Here is an 18,249-nt window from a genome sequence, read left to right as displayed (position 1 = left end):
GGAAAGAAAGAGCCGGAGACGTTGGCTTCGGAGGCTCCGACCCGCCCTCGGCAGCGAGCGGCAGGCCAGCTTGTTTATTTCACATTCCATTCATAGCACCCCAAACACACTGGGTTTGAAACACCGGTTTCAGCCTCAGCCGGGAGAGAGGCCGGGGGCTGGACGCTACAGGAGGAATCTACAGCCAGGGGCTGCCTGGGGTTCCCATCAGCACCAGCAGTTCGGGCAAGGGTTGCACGACGTCACATTGAAATAAGCCAGGCCAGAGCCCTGGGCTTCACCCATCGCCCCTGGAGCTGCTGGGACAGTTGGGGGACCCCCCTGCTCTGGTAAAGCAGCAGTGGCCGTGAGGGCTGGTCGACGCTGAAAACGGACACGAGCATCGTGCAAAACCCACCACGGCCCTCAGCTGAGCCGCCCTGCAGGCCAGGCAGCGCTGGAGCAGCCCCGGGCCGAGCTGGAGCAAGAGTCGACCTGCGAGAGCTGGAGCAGCAGTTTCAGCACCTGCCTCCCAGAGCCCGACAGCTGCCGCGGCCTCCGAAGCTGCCGCAGGGCCCGTGCTAGGCAAGGGAGGGCAGGGCCACCCGCCGAAGGGGCAGGGAGCGTAAAGCTAGAGGCCAGGGTATGGGGGAGGCCCAATTCTAGAACAGCCCCCCCCAACATGGGTAAGAATTACCCTCTTTTGGCTCTAACTTGGCATGTAACCCTGCTCTCCTCTCCCCTCCCTTCCCCACCTGCTTTGCCATCAAATCTCGCTCCCGTGCCAGGGCTGCCCCAAGAGCGGGGTCGGGCCCCGGGTTAGCGCGCACAGGCCCTGCGGCAGCCGGGCACCATTTCTCAAGTACAATCACAAGGCAAAGAAAACCAACCAACCCCAACACAAAACGGCAAATGTTCGGACACTGTCCCTTTAAGATGGAACTTGGGCCCCAAAGGCAAAGCCTGGCTCCAGCCAATGGACACGAGACACTTGAGGCCTAACTAAGAACAGGGGCCAATCAAATTCTTGTCCCCACCCACTTTGACACCCACGTTCCCACCCCCTTAAAGCCAAACAGGCTGAGGGTAGCAGAGCGCCAGTCACAGCTGCCTCACAATAGCCTAGACTGCAGGGTTTACTTTAGAGGCAAATGCTCTGTTCTCTCTGCGCCGGCCGGGCAAGGGCGCAGGCAACAGAGTGGGCCAGAAAACTCAGGGCTTATTTCAAAGGGGCGGCAAGGTTTTGGGGCACAAGCTAGCGAAGGAAACGGGGCGCAGAAACAGGTGTTGTAATCCAGAAAAATCAGCCAGCGCCAAACCCCCCAGAAGCGCAGGGATGTTGAGATCCCAGCGTGAACCGGGCATCGCCCCTCCCGCCTTTACACAAACAGCATCTTGTTGGCCTTGAATGGGCAGGGAGGGGTGGGACTATGGGGGATTTTAATTTGAGCTCTTCAGGCGCTGGTCACACGGAATCTGTTACATTTCCACACTGAAGAGGGGTTTGGTTTTTTGTTTCTTTAAACAAAAGTAAATGGGGGTAAAAGTGGCCCTGTTTCAAATAGATCTGGAGCAAATACTGTACTTTTAACACCCCCACCCCACCCCCCCAGCAGGAGAAAAGTCACAGCTAAAAAGGACCCCCTAGGTTTTGGTTCCCTTAAAACAACAATAGAATTGGAAACTGGCCCCTTCCTCAGCTTGTTTTAAGCCCAGCTGCAGCACTTTTAGAGTATGTCAGAGAGCAGGGGGTTATCTCTCCAGCTCCCTCTGCACAGCCTGGGGCTGAGGGCGAAACACTGCACAAGGGCCCCTCGAGGGAGCTGGCTGCAAGAGTCAAACCCTGCTCTGGCTAGCAGCCCAGGTGTTTCAGCGCTGGCTTTCCACGGCCCGGCCCCGCGCCGCGCCCACGCCTTGCCTTTCGCAGCGGGGCTGGGAGCTAGCAGAGTTCGCTGCCTGCCTCCCGGGGAGGGCGGGATGAGTGCCAAAGCACCTGGGCTCCGAGAAGTCAGCTGGGCTCCCAGGAAACCACTGATCCTCTGCCCCAGGAGCTGAAAAGAAGCTGGAGGGAGGTGCCAGCAGCAGGTTTAAACACTGGCTAGTCTAGGAGCAGAGGCCGGCCCTCGGCTCAGACTGGACCCAGGCTAAACCGACCTCTGGAGGCGGGGGCACTGACCTCTTGGAAGCAGGGTCCCGGAGAAGCCAGACGGCGGGAGGGAAATTCAAGGAGGGCAAGGCTGGGCCAGCAGCTGGCCCATGGAGCTCCTCTGCTTCTAGCCCTGGGGGCTGGGACTCAGCAGCACAGCAATCTGTCTGCACACGAGGGCTGGGCCGGGTCCCAACGGGTCCCATCTGCCAGCCCCCAGGAGGGGGCACAGCTGAATTCACACGGCACTGAGGGGAGAGGGGTTGGTTCTGCTGCCCAAATTCCCACCTGTCCAGTCCCAGGGGGTGGGGGCAGTTCCTGGAGCCTGAGGCTGGGCTGATGGACTCTGGATGGAGGCTGGTCTGATCTGGGGGCGGGCGGGGAGGGGGGCTGGGGTCTCTCCCACATACCCCTTAAATAGACAGGAACAGAGAGAGAGATTTTTATATATAAAATTTTTTTCTTCCTTGCTCCTCGCGTCACTCGTCATCGAAGTTCTGACTCAGCAGGAAGTTGGCAGCTAGATTCTCGTTCTTCTCGCAGGCAAAGTAAGCCTGGATGACCAGGCTCTCTGGGAACCCTAAGGCCTTTAACTGAGGGGGGACAAAGGGAGACGAGTCAGAAGGGCCCAGCCTGGGATGTCCTCTCCTCCCAGCCCCACTAGTCCCGAGCCACACTGGGGATGTGGGGGGAAAGGGGTGTAGAGACCTCCCCCAGCTCCCTGAACCTGAGAACTGCCCCAGTGCAGGCATCGCAGAGGACGGCCCCTGTCTTTGAGGGCCCCCCTCACACGGGGGATGGAATCACAGCCCTGCACCCCAGACTTAAAGGTTATCCACTTGAAATCAGCTCCCTCCCCTTAGCCCTCTGGCTGCCAGGTCCGGGCTTATCCTGGAGGCCTGTTCCTCCCCATGCCTGGAGCTGTGACCTCGACTGGGGGGGGAGGGAGAGAAGTGACGTGTCCCCAGGAAGAGCAGCTGGAAGAGCAGAGCGGAGGTCTGGAGATGCAGCTAGAAACCCGGCGGAGCAGTAGGGCACAGAAGGGGCTGCCGGGAGGTGGAGCTGAGCCTGAAGAGAGACCCTACGGGAGCAGGAAAGAATCCACGGGAATAAGGGATCCTGCTCGATTCCCGCTGGGACGCAGCCCAGGAGACGAGGGATGTTATTGGGGGGAGGGGCTTTGGGATGCCTGAGCACTCGGAGGCAGTCATGGGCAGAGGACCATGCTCCTGGGATGAACGTCACTGGAGCGGGGAGGGTGAGTGGTCAGCACAACTGGTTAGAGGAGGAGGAGCTTGGAACTCGGTTCAGGGCGGTGGGAAAGGCTCATCCCTGCGCCTGCCTAACAGAGCAAGAGGGAAGTCGGGTACGAGAGGCCACGCAAATGACAAGGAGAGAGAGAGAGAGAGAGAGAGGAGACTGCGCCCGGCAGACAAACGACTGGGTGAAGAACGCAGGCGAAGCTGAGCAGGCAACCAGCATGGAGAGATTAGAACCAGCGGGGGAGGCAAGAGCCGAGCAGGGGCCCGAAGGGAGCATGGAGAACACAAAGCAAGGGGAAGGGGGGCGGGATGAATGAGGAGGAAGCGTGGAAAGGTGAGAAGGGATGGGCTGGAGAACAGAGCGCCCTTTGGGGAAGGAAGCGAAGCGGCTCCGCTGGGACAGTCTTGGGGTCTGATATGGGCCACCCCACGGCGGGAGAGGAGAGCTCTGTAATGACACCAATATTCCTGGGACTGGGATTACGGGAGACTCATTCTCCAGGCTGACTGGAGGACAAGAGCCCCCGATGACGGCAGGGCCTGGGCATTCCCGGAGGCGAAAGCCAGCCCCTTTCTTCACCCCCAAGAGCCGAGGCCGGTTTTGATTTGGGGCTGGTAAGCAGCGGAGACCTCACTGAAGGCGGGGTCCATGTGGTCGTGACTAAGTCCCTTGAAAGGGAGGCCCCCTGGGACGAGGGTCCTGGGTTACAAAAGGGCAACTTTGAAAAGCAAAGGAGGGGAAGGGAGAACTCAGAACTGCCCGAAGGCAGCACAGAAATAGGCTGAAGCCAACCCCCCAAGTGGCGGGGAGGCAGGGCAAAAATCACGGGGGGAGGGGGGGGCTGCACACCAAGCATCTCAACTGGAGTTAAAAGGGGAAGGATCGGCAAGGAAAGCGACCTCTCGGGGGTCACACGCGCAGGCAAGAGCTGCCCAAAGCCAGGCCTGGTTCTCCCTGGCCGAGGCAGTTACAACCAAAATGTTCGTTTAGCCACACGATGGACACGGAGCGGAGGAAAGAGGGACTGTTGAGCTCTGAGGATGGGGAAGAGCTGAAGGAAGCCCGTCCTGGCCCGACGGCTAAGCAGACGCAGGGGTGAGGTTTTAACGGGGGGCAGTGGCAGGGATGAGGAAGCGAAGGTCGAAATGACCACAGCCGAGGCAGAAGCCAAATGCAAAGTTTAAAAGGCCCAAATCGGAGGGCCCAGGTCCTCTCCGGCCAAGAATATGAAGGGAACGGACCTGTTCTCTGAAGCAGAGATTTGTAAGGAGTCGGTGAACACAGGGGCTGTGCCCTGAGAGCAGGGACCAGCGAATGCAGCGCTCGTATTTAAGAAAGGGAAACCAACGCGATCCAGGAAGGACACCCCTTTCATCTGCCAAGTCCCAGAACAGATTCTGAGAGCAATTCAAGACAGGACGATGGAAACGAGGAATACAGACGAGGCGGAGTTTGATCGCTTTGGGTACGTCTACACTAGCCCCCTAGATGGATCTAGGGAGGCTAATGAGGGCGACCGAAATTGCAAATCAAGCCTGGGATTTAAATATCCTGCGCTTGATTTGCATGTTCCTGGCCAGTCGCCATTTTAGAAATTGACTAGCCCGAAGTAACTGCCCGCGTCTACACGCGGCAGTGAAACGGGATTCCAATTTAAAGCCCTAACTCGAATTAGGTGGTATTCCTCCTGCAAATTAGGTTTACCAGCAAATTTGATTTAGGGGCTTTAAATCAGAATCCTGTTTCACTGCCGCGTGTAGACTGGCCAGGAGCATGCAAATCAAGCGCAGGATATTTAAATCCTGGGCTTGATTTGCAATTTTGATCGCCCTCATTAGCCTCCCTAGATCCATCTAGGGGGCTAGTGTAGACGTACCCTTTGAGAAGATCATGGATTCACTAGACAAAGAAAACGCAGTAGATCTAGTCTGCCCCAATGTCAGTAAACCATCTGATCCCATTCTCACCTGGGAAATTTGTTCTGCTGGAGAAGAGGAGGATCAGCAGGGGAAAAGAAGCTGGCAAGGAACAGGCTGAAGGGGAGACTACATCAGGCAAACAGGCGGCAGGGAGGTTGCCAGTGGAGTCTGTCAGGGATCAGGCGTGGGACCAACCCTACTGAACGTTTTAACATGCTGCGGCTGTGAAAAAGGTCAAAGCAGTGGCGGGGAGAGGGCGTCAGCTGGGGTATTCCCCGCAGAGGCCGGGATGCGTCAGTACCACCATACAAGGCACCGGTGAGACCTCCCCTGGAATACTGGGCACATTTCTGGGCTCGTGTGTGTAAAACATTAATTCAGATTAAGAACGGGGCAGAGATGGCGACTGAGCCGAGGAACGGGGAGGAGACAGCACGTGGCTGGACCTAAGCAGACGCAGGCCGAGAGGAGATCTAGTGGCTTTAAGTAGGTCATTGGGATGCACCCCAGGGAGGGAGGGAGGCGGTAAGTTACGGGCCGATGCCGGCACATGAACAAACGGCCATAAACTGGCCGGCTAGGAGTGCAGCTTGAATGACATGAAGGTTTCTAGCCAGCAGAGGGGCAAAGTTCCGCAGCAGCTTCCCAAGGGTGCGGCTGGGGGCAAACTGGCAGCAGGAGGCAGCTGATGCGTTTCTGGAAGGGATGGAGCAGCCTACAGTAGCGCGTGGCCATTCTGGGACTGCCAGTGGCCAGGGGAGGGCTCCGAGTTGCCCCCAACGAGTCCTGCCTGGTGTCTGGCCGGTGGGTCTCCCACACAAGCAGAGCCAGACCATCGCCAGGCTAAGGAGGGAATCCTCCCCCAGGCCAGACTGGCAGGGCCCCAGGGTGGCTCTGAAGTCCTTACGCCAAGCTTTGAGGCCTTCAGCAACTCAGTCAGCAATCTGAGGCTGTTCCAGGAAACAGGCCAGGTTGTGTGGCCTGCGATAGGCAGGTCAGGATGGGGCCTTCTAGCCCAAAGGTCAAAGAGCCTATGGAAAGGGCCAAGAGCCCAGCAGGGGCCCCCTCTGGAGCAGACGGCGCAAGAGGTGCAGAAAGACGCCCTGTTAACTCTGGAGACTAATGATGCCACGTTGCCTGGGTGCTTCGGCAGAGCTGCCCCACTCCTCTGGGATCCCGTGGGCGGAGCTTGGCAGCGCTGCCCTTTGTGCCACACAACTGGGGAAAGACCACATGGATTCTGCTCCACTGCTTTGCAAAGACAGAGCCACCTGCTCCCCTTGCCCCGCTCCTCCCCTGCACTGTTCGCAAGGTGCCAGGCAATCCGGTTCTTGGGTTAGTAACTGACTCCCAGCACAAGCTGCTCAGCATCAGACCAGTCCCAGATTCGGGGGGGGGGGGGGGGGTCGTCTGCCTGGCTGTCCCTGACAATTCCAAGAATCCTGACCTCCAGCTCCTGCCTCCAACCACTAGATCCCACTGCCTTCCCAGAGCAGGGGAGAGAACCCAGGAATGCTGGCTTCCAGGCCCCCCCTCATGGCAGCTGCCCAGTGCAGGGACCCTGGGGCACCCTCAGCAGCCAGCCTCCCTCTTACCCTTTCTATGGCTTCTTTTTCCTGAGGAGTGACCTGGATGTAGTTCATCTGGGGAGCTTCCTCGCCAATGGCCCCGATCTCCCCCTCGATGTCCGAGATGTCAGCCACCTCACCCAGCGGCTCGTTCAGCATCTGGATGAACTGCTCTTGGTGCTGGCTGATTTGCTGGGGAGGGCCGGGGGGGTGCGATGTCAGGGTTATGGAGAGATGCCCCTCCCCTCCCCTAGCAGGGCCTCCGCAGCCCCTTTTCCTAGTGGGGAAACTGAGGCACAGAAGGGCACAGACAGGACTTGTCCAAGGTCACAATGCAACCCACCGGTAGAGCCCAGGAGTCCTGCATCCCCGGCTCTGCCCCTCACACCCCACGTCCCTTCCAGTCCTGTGTCCCGGCTCCTCCCCCGGGGCCCCTTTCAGCCTCCGCCCCCCTTCACCTGCAGGAGCTGAGGGTTCTCCTGGCCCAGCTGCTGGAGCAGGGCCGGGAGCAGGGCCGGGTTCTGCTGGATCACCTGCCGCATGTTCTGGAACTGGGGCTGGTCTCTCAGGAACTCCAGGGGGTTCTCGCCTGCGGGAAGGAGCGGGCAGGGTGAAGCTAGGCAGGGTCTTGCAGGGCCTGGGCACAGCACACTTGAACCACATGGGTGATCGCAGGACGCCTGGGGGAGAGGGCCAGGAGCCCCGTTCTGCCCACTGCCTCCCGCAGCTGCATCTCGATAACCCGCCCGCAGGTGCAAGAGCCTTCTCCCATGCAGCTCCGGCCCATGGCCTGCCGGCCCCTCCCACTGCCACCCTCCCACGCCTCTGACCTTCTGGCGTTGGCTGCTCTGGGGCCTGGCTCTCCTGGATCGGGGCCCTCTCCGGCTCCGAGGTGCCTGGGATGCCCTGTGAAGTCAAAGGGGCAGCGTTAGAGCCATCCAGCACCCCTTCCCCAGAACTGACCCAGTCCCACCAGGCTCACGCCGCAAAGGGCCAGAGAGGAACTCGGTCTCTGGGGTTTGCCTGGTGCCCCAGGCCCTGCCAGCGAGGGGGCAAGCTAGCCTGAGGCAATGCGGGCACCCCTGCTCACGTCACACTGGGTCCCCAGTCGCTGGGGCCGTCCCCCGGGCTGGATCAGAACTGGTGCCCTTACGAGTCAGGCTCCGCATCCCCCCCCAGCCACCTGCACCGTGCAGATGGGGATGCAAAGAAAATCATTTGCCCCAAGTCAGAGAGCGAGTCAGTGAAACCCAGGAGCCCTGGTGCCCACAGCCCACTTTAACCACTAGGCCTCATTCCTCAGAGCTGGGAGAGTCCGGCTCTAACCCCTAGAACACGCTCCCCTCCCTGATCTGGGGACTGAGTCTATGAGTCCTGCCCCCCGACCTGTTCCCAGACCGGCGCTCCCCTACCGTTAGCAGGTACTCCACGGCTCGGTGGGGGTTGTTGTAGCTGGCCCGGAGCGCGGCCACCACCCGCTCCCGCTCGTAGCCCATGGACATGATCTCGGTCAGCATCGTCTCGTACTCTGAGCCGGTCACTGCGGGCGGCAGGGGACAGCGGCCTGGCGTGAGGAGAGCCAGGCAGCCTCGGGGTGCCCAGCAAACGCTCAGCGCCAAGGCAAAGGGGGGCAGGCCAGGGGCTGGCTAGAAACACAGACCCTCCTCCAGCAGCTACCGACAGAGAGATTCACCCTCTCCGCCCCAGCCCCCCACAGCCCTGCAGGGGGAGTGACTCAGTCACCCTGAGTCAGGGGCTGAGCTGGGACAAGAACCCAGGAGTCCTGGCTCCCTGCTCTGTACCCCATATGGGCTCGTGGCACCCCGCCCCCCCACCTATCCCCTCATGCCCCCCAGTGTTGGGAAAAAGTCCAGGAGTCCTGGCTCCCAGCCCCTCCCCCCTTTCCCTAATGTAACCCCCTCTGCTAACGAGCAACTGGAGACGACACAGACAGGGCGCCTCCGAGCAGCAACTGAGACCTGACCCACTCATCACCCGGGGCACCGAACGGCCCTGCACTGACACCTGAGATTGCAAGGCGGCAGGCATGCCCCCGCCCCCCGGTGGAAGGGCAACACTGTGAATGGGGGGCCCTGCGCTGGCACCCCTACATCAGCAGTGAGAAAAGGGGCTGTTGTAACTAGCGGCAGCCACCGGGGGGCGCCCCTGCCCTACGTGCGGGCGGGAGCGCCGCCCCCAGCCCCCGCCCACGTCACCTACCCAGGGTGGAAGCCGCGTCGTCCTGGCGCCCCACGCTACCTGAAGAGGGAACAGAGCTGCAAATTTAAAAGAGAGGAATCGTAGCTGGCTCCTTCCAGGCAGCTGGGCAACAAGAACGCTGGGCCGGGCCGGGGGGACCTGAGGGGGGGCTGCAGCCCAGGTGCCTTCCCCTGCCATCGCACCCCCGGAAAGCAGGCGCGCGCTAAGCCCGGCCCAGGGAGGGCCTGGCATGTGAGCCAGGTGCTACCGTAATACCACTAATAGCCGCCGCCTTGGCACCACCCTCACACCGGACCCCAGTGGTCAGACACCTCCACTGGTTTCCAGGTCAGCTGGATTTTGTGTCATCAGCCAGCGCAGACCCCGGCACGGAGGCCTCTGCTCTCGGCTGGGTGACCGTGGGCAGGTCTCGCCTGCCCTCCTGCCTCAGTTTCCCACCTGTACAACGGGGTCCATTGAGCTCCACTGAAGGAAAGCGCTAGAACAGCGAGACTCAGGTGACGCTGTTCCCAGCGGGCTGAAGCGAACCCGCGCCAGACCCCATCGGGGCGAGTCGAGCCCACCAAGTCAGGGCAGAATACAGACGCCTCCCTGCACCATGCGCCGGCTCTGCCTCGCCCCACCCCAACACCCCGCTCCAGGGCGGCTCTCTCCCCTTTCCCTGCCCGGCGTGAGCCAAACCCACGCGGGGGCTGCTTCTCTCCAGCGCTGTTTGTAACTCCCCCTCCCCTTCCCCGCCCAGAGACGCAAAGGAGCCTGCGCCAGGGTCACAGCTCAAAGGCTGCCAGGCCACCAGAACTACATGGATTTTCAATTCACCCCGAGCGGCTCGCGGGGATGAGCTCGCAGCCTGGCTCTCTCGGGGCTTGGGAGGTGAGCGCCGCGCACCTCTCGGCCCCCACACCAGGGGATGTTACCGGGGGGGGGGGGGCACCCACCTGCAACCTATATGTGGGTGCCCTGACGTGCAGCCGCCTGTGGGCTGGGAGCAGCTTGTCAGCCATGTGGCAACATTAGGCTGGGGAAGCAGCCCCGACTGCACAGATGGGGAAACTGAGGCACCCAGCGGGAAAGCACCTCAGACCGTCAGAGTGAACATGTGGCAGAACCCAGGACTCCCAGCCCCCTTGGTCTCTCTAGCCCCTAAACCTCAATCCTCCGAGTACAGGCTGTTCCAAGTTCCCGCAAAGGAAGGAAGTGGAAGGCATCCTCCTCACCCGCTCCCAGGCATGGCAGGCACCAGGGTGCCTGAGCTGCCGTCCCGGGCAGACGCAGGGAGGGGGACGTGCTCCCAGGGCTTACCCGGTAGTGCATTCCGGGAGTGGGAGCACAGCAGGCTCCTCTGGGGGCTTCTCCTCGCTTGGCGCCGCAGGCGGGGACAGGATGGCATCAGATCCAGCTGCAGGTGCCGGCGGCTGCCCCGCTGACGGGGCTGGCTCCGGGGCACTGGCTGGCGCAGCATCACCAGGTGCAGGGGCTGGTGCGCCCGAGCTGGATTTGGTCTGAAGAAACAAACAGCTTTGAAGGGTGCAGCTAGGGCCTCTGCCCCCGACCACACGCAAAGCGAGCAGCTCCCAACACCCCTGGAAACAGATGCGGCACTGGCTGTTACCTACTAGGTAGGAGAGAGTGTGTCTGTCTGTTCAAGGACTCCTCCCAGACAGTAAGAGCTAGGACCCCCACATCTGGTAGGCAGCTTCCTCTTATCCTAACACAGTTGGTTGTGCCAGGAAAATGGGATGTGCCTGGAATGGGACTGGTTCTCATAGGATAGCCTTGCTATATGACCACATGGGGACAGGAGGGGATATGGGATGGAAAGCAGGGGCAGTTATACTGTATAATGACCACGGGGGGGGAGGGGGGAGAGGGGATATTAAAGGGCCAGGATAGCTATAACCCCACTGGTGCAGAAAGGACAGGTCTGGAGAAAGGGACAGCTCCCTCCTATATATTAGAGACAGTGAGTTTCTGTGTGTGCGCGCGTCTCCGCCCCAGCTGGGGGACTTGCACCCCCCCATCCTAGCTGTGCCCACTGGAGCTGCAGCAGCCACAGAGGCGCTTCTCACCTGCTACCCATGCTGCTGTGGTGACAGAGGGTGGGGGTGGTTTTCCCCCCCCTTCACACGGAGCCCCTGCTCCTCAGCCCCACCCCAGAGCAATGATTGCAACGAAGCCGGGACATTTTCATTTCATTTTCCAACAAACAAACATTGAGTGAAGGGCTGGAGCAATGCGGGTGAATTTGCTAGTAAAATATACACGCTACTGGGTTTGAGTGTGGGATTTAGTCTCCCCACCGCACCCAAGTAATGAGCATTACGTGCTACTTCCTGAATTCATAAACATGACAGTACCCATGTCACACAGATCCCTCCGAGACGCTGACAGCTGCTGTGCTGAGGTTAAAGTATCGTGTTGCTGATCCACACTGCACCGTTATTTAAGAAACACGAAGTAGCATCAGCTGGACGCTGGACTGAAATCAATCCACTCTGGTGCGCGCCCAGTCTCTTCCGCCCTCCCTCCCACCACACGTGTGTGTTACTACCGTATGGCTCTGCCGGCGGCGCACACGGACTCTGGGCACGCCCTCTTTCAGAGGGCACTGACTGGCCCACGCAGCTCCTCTTGATTTCTCGGACGCTTGGCTGTGATTCTTTCTAAGGCCCAACCTTCCCCGACTGCAGGAATTAGCCACCTGGTAACTTTCTGATCTACACCATACCCATGTTGTGTGTGTCTACGGGTGTCCCGAGGAACTGTGGCCAATGGGGGGCAGTGCCAGCAGCAAGGGGGAGCGTGTGGAACTACGTTCCCAGCCCCCCTCTCCAAGGGCACGTTGGCCCCTTCCAGGAGCAGTGGGAGGCTGGGGCCTTAGCCCTGCTTTGCCAGTCGGGAGCTGCCTCCACTAAACGCCGCCAAGCAGGAAACTGCACCCCAACCTCTAGCCCCCCCAGAGACAGCCCCACCATATCTCCTGCCACACCCGCCAGAGCCAGCAAACTGTCCCCCTCCTGCTGCCCAACACTGCCAGCCCAGAGCCCCTTCCTACACCCAAGCGCCCTCTCCCAAACCCTTCAGCCCCAGCCCGGAGCCCACATGCCCTCCTGTACCCCAACCCCTTGCCCCAGCCCAGAGCAAGTGAGCGGGGGTGGGGAAAAGCCAGCAACCTGGAGAGGAGGGAGTAAGCAGGGTGGGGCTTCAAGGAAGGGCTGGGGCAAATTCCGGGAGTGACCTTGAGCCCCAAAAGGCTGGTGACCCCACTGCTCTAGCAGCTGCATTGGAGCCATCAGGGCTGCAGAAAGGCTGTCCCCAACCCCTCCGGCTCTGCTGGGGCCCTGGGTCAGCGCCCCCTACTGAGCGGGTGTGAAAAGCAAACCCAGCTTCCAGCTGCCTCCTCACCCCTTCCCGGCCTGCGTCCCACACCTGGCCCAGCAGGCTACCCGGGAGCAGGAGGCGCCGCCGCCGTACCTTGGTCACCATGACCACCACGAAGTTCTTCTCATCAATCTTGTACTCCTTGATGGCGACGTCGTCGCTCAGGATCTTGCCAGCGTAGATCAGCTTCTGGCCCGACACGGGGAATGCCTCCTTGCCTTTCTCCGCCTCGATCTTCTCCTTGAGGACCCGCACCTGCCCGGGGGAGCAGACAGCCCCATCAGCTGGCTCGCCCGGGGTGGCGGGTGTGCAGATTCCCACGTGGCACGCAGAGGGACCCCCCTCCTTCTCCACCACGCCCCACCCACAGCCAAGCTCCAGGGGTAACAACGGGGGGAGGATGAAGGAGGTGATGGGTCAGGTTGATTTGTTCCTGCCCTGGGTCTCTACAGCCCAGTCTGCTCTGGGCTCAGGATCAGCCACCAACTCCTTTAGTGGCTGGGACAACGCTGAGTCGGAGCTGCCCGCCTGCCGCTGTGATGGCAGCGTCCAGCCCAGAGCGGCTTGATCTCGACTGAAGCCATCGCCCCTCGGTAACGTCATATCTGCTTAGAGGGGGAGCAATTTGGGTTAGGAAAGGGGCAGGAAGCGTCTTTGTCCTCTGTTCGTACAGCGCCCGGCACAGGGGGAATCCAGGCCGTGGCTGAGGCCCCAGAGGCCACCTGAACACACCTAGCGAATAACGTGCAGCACCCGGCGCACTGGCTGCCACGATAACTAAAGATACGACAGGCACCAGAGGAGCTCCGGGGCAGGCCGGGGGACGTCCTCGTTGCCCGATCACCCAGAGCTCTGGCCGCAGCTGCACAGTGGGGGGGCATACATAGCCTCAGACCCCAGCATCCCGCTCGGAGCGTTTCGGGGTATGTGCTTTGCTCGTGGTGGAAGCAGTTTCCCCTGGGGCTGGGCCGGGACGCCGCCGGAGTCACAACCTGGCAGGGGAGGCTGAGGCACTGGGCTGAAACTGGGCCGGCTGCACTGACGGCGAACAGGCCCCCCAGAGCCACAAGGGGGTCAGCGCAAGGGCTGCGAAGCGTTAACTGGTTAACCAGAAAGCACGCCCCTTAACAGGTGGTGCTTCCCGGAACCCAGCCTGGATGCCCTGCGGTCGGGGTGCTCCGGTCCAGCCAGGCTGCAGTGCCCCCCTGCCTTCCCCTTTAATCGGTTAGCTGGTAAGTGCAATGTTTAACGGGTTAACCACTTAAACAGGATTTGACATCCCTAGTCGGCACCGGCACGCAGGGCCCAAAAGCCTCGGCTGCACTAAGATCCTCACACCAGTCGAACACACGTATTTCCCCCGGTGTAAATACAGCCCAATGGCCCCCGGGAAAGTCTCCTGGAGGCAACTGTACTGGTCTCTGGGCGACTGCAGCCCACCCGCGCCTTCGCTACCTCCCCTTCCCCACTGAGAGACAGGAAGAGAAAGATTTCCTGGCCCTCGTGGGCTGTATTCCTATTCCTGTTTGCAAGGCCTTCGGAGAGGGCTACTGAGGCACATACCCCACCCCCCACCCTTCTGGGATGCCCCCACGGCCAAGCAGACTCGATCCTGCACCCTGGAGGACAATGGTGTCCCACAGGGGGCCCGCTGGAACAGCTGCAGAGCCCTGAGAGACGAGCGAGCAGGAGCCAAGTGATATTTTTGGCTGCTGGGTTGAGCCAAAACGAAGTCTGACGCTCTCTGAAAAGCATGCGGGATCCCAGCTATTTCAAAAAGGAAGCCAGCGCCTCGCTTCCTTGGGCAACGGCAGTCAGGATCAGCAGGGGGTGGCACTGTTACCCATCACTCAAGGGTGGCTGCCTCTGCGGTGGCACATGGAGACCTCCCACTCTGTGCGGCGATGCAGCCACCTCTGGGGTGGGCTGTTTACACAGGCGCGGAGTGGACATGGAGCAGTTTAGGGCAGGAACTAGAGGCTGCTGATGCAGCGGTTCCAGTACTGAGGAGCACAGAGAGCAGGAGTCACCACTTAAAGCCAGGAAGGAAATTCTAACAACGACATGCAGAGTTGGGAGATTCGAGTGGGCACGATCCCCAGTGTAGATGCAGCTATTGGCAGAGCTAACTTTGCTTGGGGAGGCGGTGGCTAAGACACGCCGCATCTACGAGCTGCCCAGTAATGCAGACAGCCTTAGGTGGGACCAGATCGGGAGTGCAAGAAGCATTAGAGTCAGTTAAAACCCCAGACCCTCAGCCACGCCTCCTGAGAGCGCTGAAGCTGGCCTATTGACGTCACCCAATCCCTTTTTGCCTCTCGGCTCACCCCACAAAAACAGGCGCACCAGGTTCAACTTGGTTTTTAACCGGTTTCACTCAGCTGTACGTGCCCTGCACCTCAGACAGCACTTTCCTTGTTGGCAGCTAGAGCCTCCTTATTGCCAGGGGCCAATCTGCATTAAGACAGACACCAAAAATCCTTCTAAATACGCTCTTCGTAATCTGGAAGGGTCTGCAGGCTCTCACAGAAATCGGGGTTGCACCGCATTGCACAGCTATGGAGAATTCCTACCCCAAAAAGCTCACAGGCCGAACAGAGAAAAACAAGGGAAGGGTTATTACATGCCACCCTCTCCCATTATACAGGGGAAACTGAGGCACAGAACAACGACCAGATGTACTCAGATCACACAGGCAGTTTGTAGCAGAGCTGAAAACTCAACACAGACCCTCTTAACCCGAGTTCAGCCCCTCAGCCGCATTAAACATCCGGCAGCTATTCCTCCCCCTGCCCTCCTGGTCTCACCAGAGACCGTTTACAGCTGTACATGGGAAGGGAGCTGTCCAGCAATCAGTTTCTGCCTTAAAGCCACAAAACCATTTGAAATCCCTTTGACCCCCAAAAGAAGTTTCTCAGCTGCAAAAGGAACTAGGAAGATTTCAAAGGGCAGGACAAGAGGGTTCCTGGAAAGAGTCGGCTTGCTGGGGTTTATTGCTACGTGCATCACACCCATCCGGAAGTTCCGTACCCCCGCGAGCCCCTTCAAATCAACTCTCTGGAAAGCACAAAGCAGAGCAGGCCTGAGTGCAGGTCTCCACCCCCTGCGGAAGCCAAGGCCTGTTCTCAATCTCAGCTCAGCCTGTGACACCAGCTGTCTGTCTGGAGGGAGAAGAATCTCCCCGCCACCACCCTCTACTCCAGGAGTTTTCCAACTTTTTTTTTTCATGACCCAGTTGAAGAAATGTGTTGGTGCACCCCAACTTCACTTGACTAAAGTGTGGGTTCCGGGATGGGGTTGAGTCAAAGCTGGGGGGGAGGGAGGAGGAATTTACCTCAAGCGACTCTTGGCCAGCGGTGCAGTGGGGAAGCACTAGAGTCTCGTGGCTGCAGGGAGATCAGTGGGCAGGCTAAAGGACCTCCCTGCCTCTCTTGCCACTGCAGATCATGCTGTGCCCCAGAAGCAGGTTCCTAGCCAATGGGAGTGCGGAGCTAGTGCTTGGGGCTGGAGCAGGCACAAAGCCCTGTGTGCTCCCCTCCCACCACTACCAAGGAGCCAAGCCTGCTTCGGCCGCTTCAGGGGCACAGCGCAGTCTGCAGTGCCAGGACAGGTGACAAGCTACCTTAGCCCCCCGCCCCCATGCAGCCACAAGACCCCAGTGCCTGGCATTCCGCAACCCAGTGCTGGGTCGTGACCCGGTTTGAAAACCACTGCTCTACTCACTCCATCCCACCCTGGTACTAGAGCTTGGAACAGCCGCGCAGCCCCATCCATCAGCGCTTCCCAAGTCATTCAAACCGAGCGCTGCTGAGGTGCGCACAAAGCGCCCAGTCACCCCATATGCAAACACCAGCATGGGGACTTTCCATCTTCCCCACCCCGGGACCATAAGTCTCAACAGAAAAACACTGGGATCGTCTTTCCACAGAACCAAAGAAAAGGAGTTTGCAGCCATGCCAGACACGCTGCCCACAAGCAAAGCTCCCATGAAAGCCAAACGACATCTCCGGCACAGAGACAAGAATGTGACGCTCCTGTTACTGGTGCTACCTGGTCAGCTCTGTGTCCCCTGCCACCTTGGAGCAGGATGCGGAGCAGAGTGTGTTAATAAACCCTAGCTCTCATAAAGCTCTGGTCATCTATCGGTCTCCAAGGGCTTCACAAACGAGGCGAGTACCATTCTCCCGAGTGCTACACATGGGGAAATTAAGGCCGGGGAAGCAGAAATGACTTTGGTCAGGTGGCCCTCCCTCACAAACCAGTGGCAGAGCCAGAAATTGATCCCAGCTTTCCTGAGTGCAAGCCCAGCACTCTAGTCACTAGGCCACGTTAGCCCCAAGAGTTAGCAGCTCGGCCCCCTCGATGCACTTCAGTCATCTTGGAGGTCAGTCACGTGAATGCGGATTATGAGACTATTAAGGTCTCATCTCGAACATCCCATGGGAGTTGACGGCCCTGCAGCAGCTTCAGAGGAATCGACAGCCTGCCGCGGGTCGGGGACAGGCGAGGGGGCAGCAGCAGCCGCTGTGCTGCGCAATCCCATTGGGCGTGAGAAGCGGGAGGCCGGGGAGCCCCCCACCGGCAGGGCAGGGGACCAAAGCTAGACGGAGCCTGGCTCCCCCCCACGTCCACGCGGCAGGCCCCCAGCAACGCTGCCCTGGCGCATAGGAGCGAGCAGGGGCCTGCGGGGTCCCACGTGGGCCAGTGCCCCAGGATGGGGGGGGACCAGGGTAGCTCGGCTGCCCCCCAAGCCGGGGCCCCGCGTCACATCCCCCGGCAGGGGCCGGCCCACGAGCACGGCCCAAGGAGGGGGGTGGGGGCTGTACCATTGCGGGGGAGGGGGGCTGCCCCCCACAGCAGGGAGAAGCAGGGACCGTTCCACTCAGGACCGGGCGGGGCGGCCCCGGGCGGGGGGGCTGCCCTACCTGCGGGGGGGCGGGGCGGGGCGGCCCCAGGCGGGGGGGCTGCCCTACCTGCGGGGGGGCGGGGCGGGGCGGGGGGGGCCCCCGCGGGGGGGCGGGGGGGGCGGCCCCGGGCGGGGGGGCTGCCCTACCTGCGGGGGGGCGGGGCGGGGCGGCCCCGGGCGGGGGGGCTGCCCTACCTGCGGGGGGGCGGGGCTGCCCCCCCACGCGGGCCCTCACCGTCTCCTCGGGCTCCATGCGGATCTTGAAGGTTTGCTGCTGCAGCGTCTTGAGCGTGATGGTCACCGCCATGGCGCGCGCCGGGCGCTTCGTGCCAGCGGACTCGCAGCCCCGCAACATGCAACTCACGCCGCCGCCATCTTAGCGCCCCGCCGCTTCCGGCCCCGGCCGGGGCAAGCCCGCCACGTGACCGGGGCACGCGCGCGGCCTCCCTCACGTGACGGGGGGGGCGTCGCGACCACGTGACACGGAACCCGCGACGCCTCACGTGACGGGGGCTCAGCCAACCGCGTGACAGCAACACGGGGCTCACGTGATAAGGGAACACAAAATGGACGCCCGAGCGGGCTAACATGGCTGAGCGGGGAGCCCCGCCCCAGCTCAAACCTGCCGCGCAGCTCCCGCCCCCGCTGGCCAGAGGCCCCTGCTAGACCGCCCCCCCCAGACCAATAGCAAGCTCCCACGACGGGGGGGGGGGGCCCTGCTGCTGCATGAGCTACAGCCCCGCCCCCCCCGGAGATTGCCGCCGCTCGGTGACTGGCTGGAGATCCCAGCTGGAGCCCTTGGACTCGGCCTTAGCGCTGGCCCCCTCCAGCGGAGCTTGCCCCCTAGCCCCCGCCCAGCAGAGAGCC

The 18,249-nt window shown here is 61.0% G+C and overlaps 1 protein-coding gene across 2 annotated transcripts; it reads right to left on the bottom strand.

Moving 5' to 3' along the window:
* Positions 1–26: 26 nt before the first annotated feature.
* Positions 27–17,807, bottom strand: RAD23A (RAD23 nucleotide excision repair protein A). 2 transcript variants are annotated; one of them, XM_075902381.2, is made up of 9 exons: positions 17,618–17,807; positions 12,570–12,731; positions 10,398–10,597; positions 9,096–9,151; positions 8,288–8,415; positions 7,706–7,781; positions 7,409–7,464; positions 6,903–7,067; positions 27–2,718 (listed from the first exon to the last, which is right to left on the bottom strand). In XM_075902381.2, exons 1-9 carry the CDS (start codon positions 17,735–17,737, stop codon positions 2,605–2,607), a joined length of 1,077 nt encoding a protein of 358 aa, XP_075758496.2. In that variant the 5' UTR covers positions 17,738–17,807; the 3' UTR covers positions 27–2,604. The 2 variants fall into 2 exon arrangements, with proteins under 2 accessions (XP_075758496.2, XP_075758495.2); XM_075902380.2 differs by having other exon boundaries at positions 7,334–7,464; positions 17,618–17,805.
* Positions 17,808–18,249: the final 442 nt, after the last annotated feature.

Source organism: Pelodiscus sinensis, chromosome 31 (genome assembly GCF_052426305.1).
Source record: "Pelodiscus sinensis isolate ZL-2025 chromosome 31, ASM5242630v1, whole genome shotgun sequence".
Lineage (NCBI taxonomy): Eukaryota > Metazoa > Chordata > Testudines > Trionychidae > Pelodiscus > Pelodiscus sinensis.
The sequence above is the reverse complement of the archived record's forward strand: the minus strand, read 5'-3'. Positions and strand labels throughout refer to the sequence as shown.

Excerpts from the sequence above, each read along its gene's own strand:
- RAD23A (XM_075902380.2), bottom strand. The coding sequence starts at position 17,737 with ATGTTGCGGGGCTGCGAGTCCGCTGGCACGAAGCGCCCGGCGCGCGCC. Across the intron at positions 12,732-17,617 it reads GCATGGAGCCCGAGGAGACG|GTGCGGGTCCTCAAGGAGAA; the intron begins GTGAGGGCCCGC and ends TCCCCCGGGCAG. Across the intron at positions 7,782-8,287 it reads CCGTGGAGTACCTGCTAACG|GGCATCCCAGGCACCTCGGA; the intron begins GTAGGGGAGCGC and ends TTGACTTCACAG.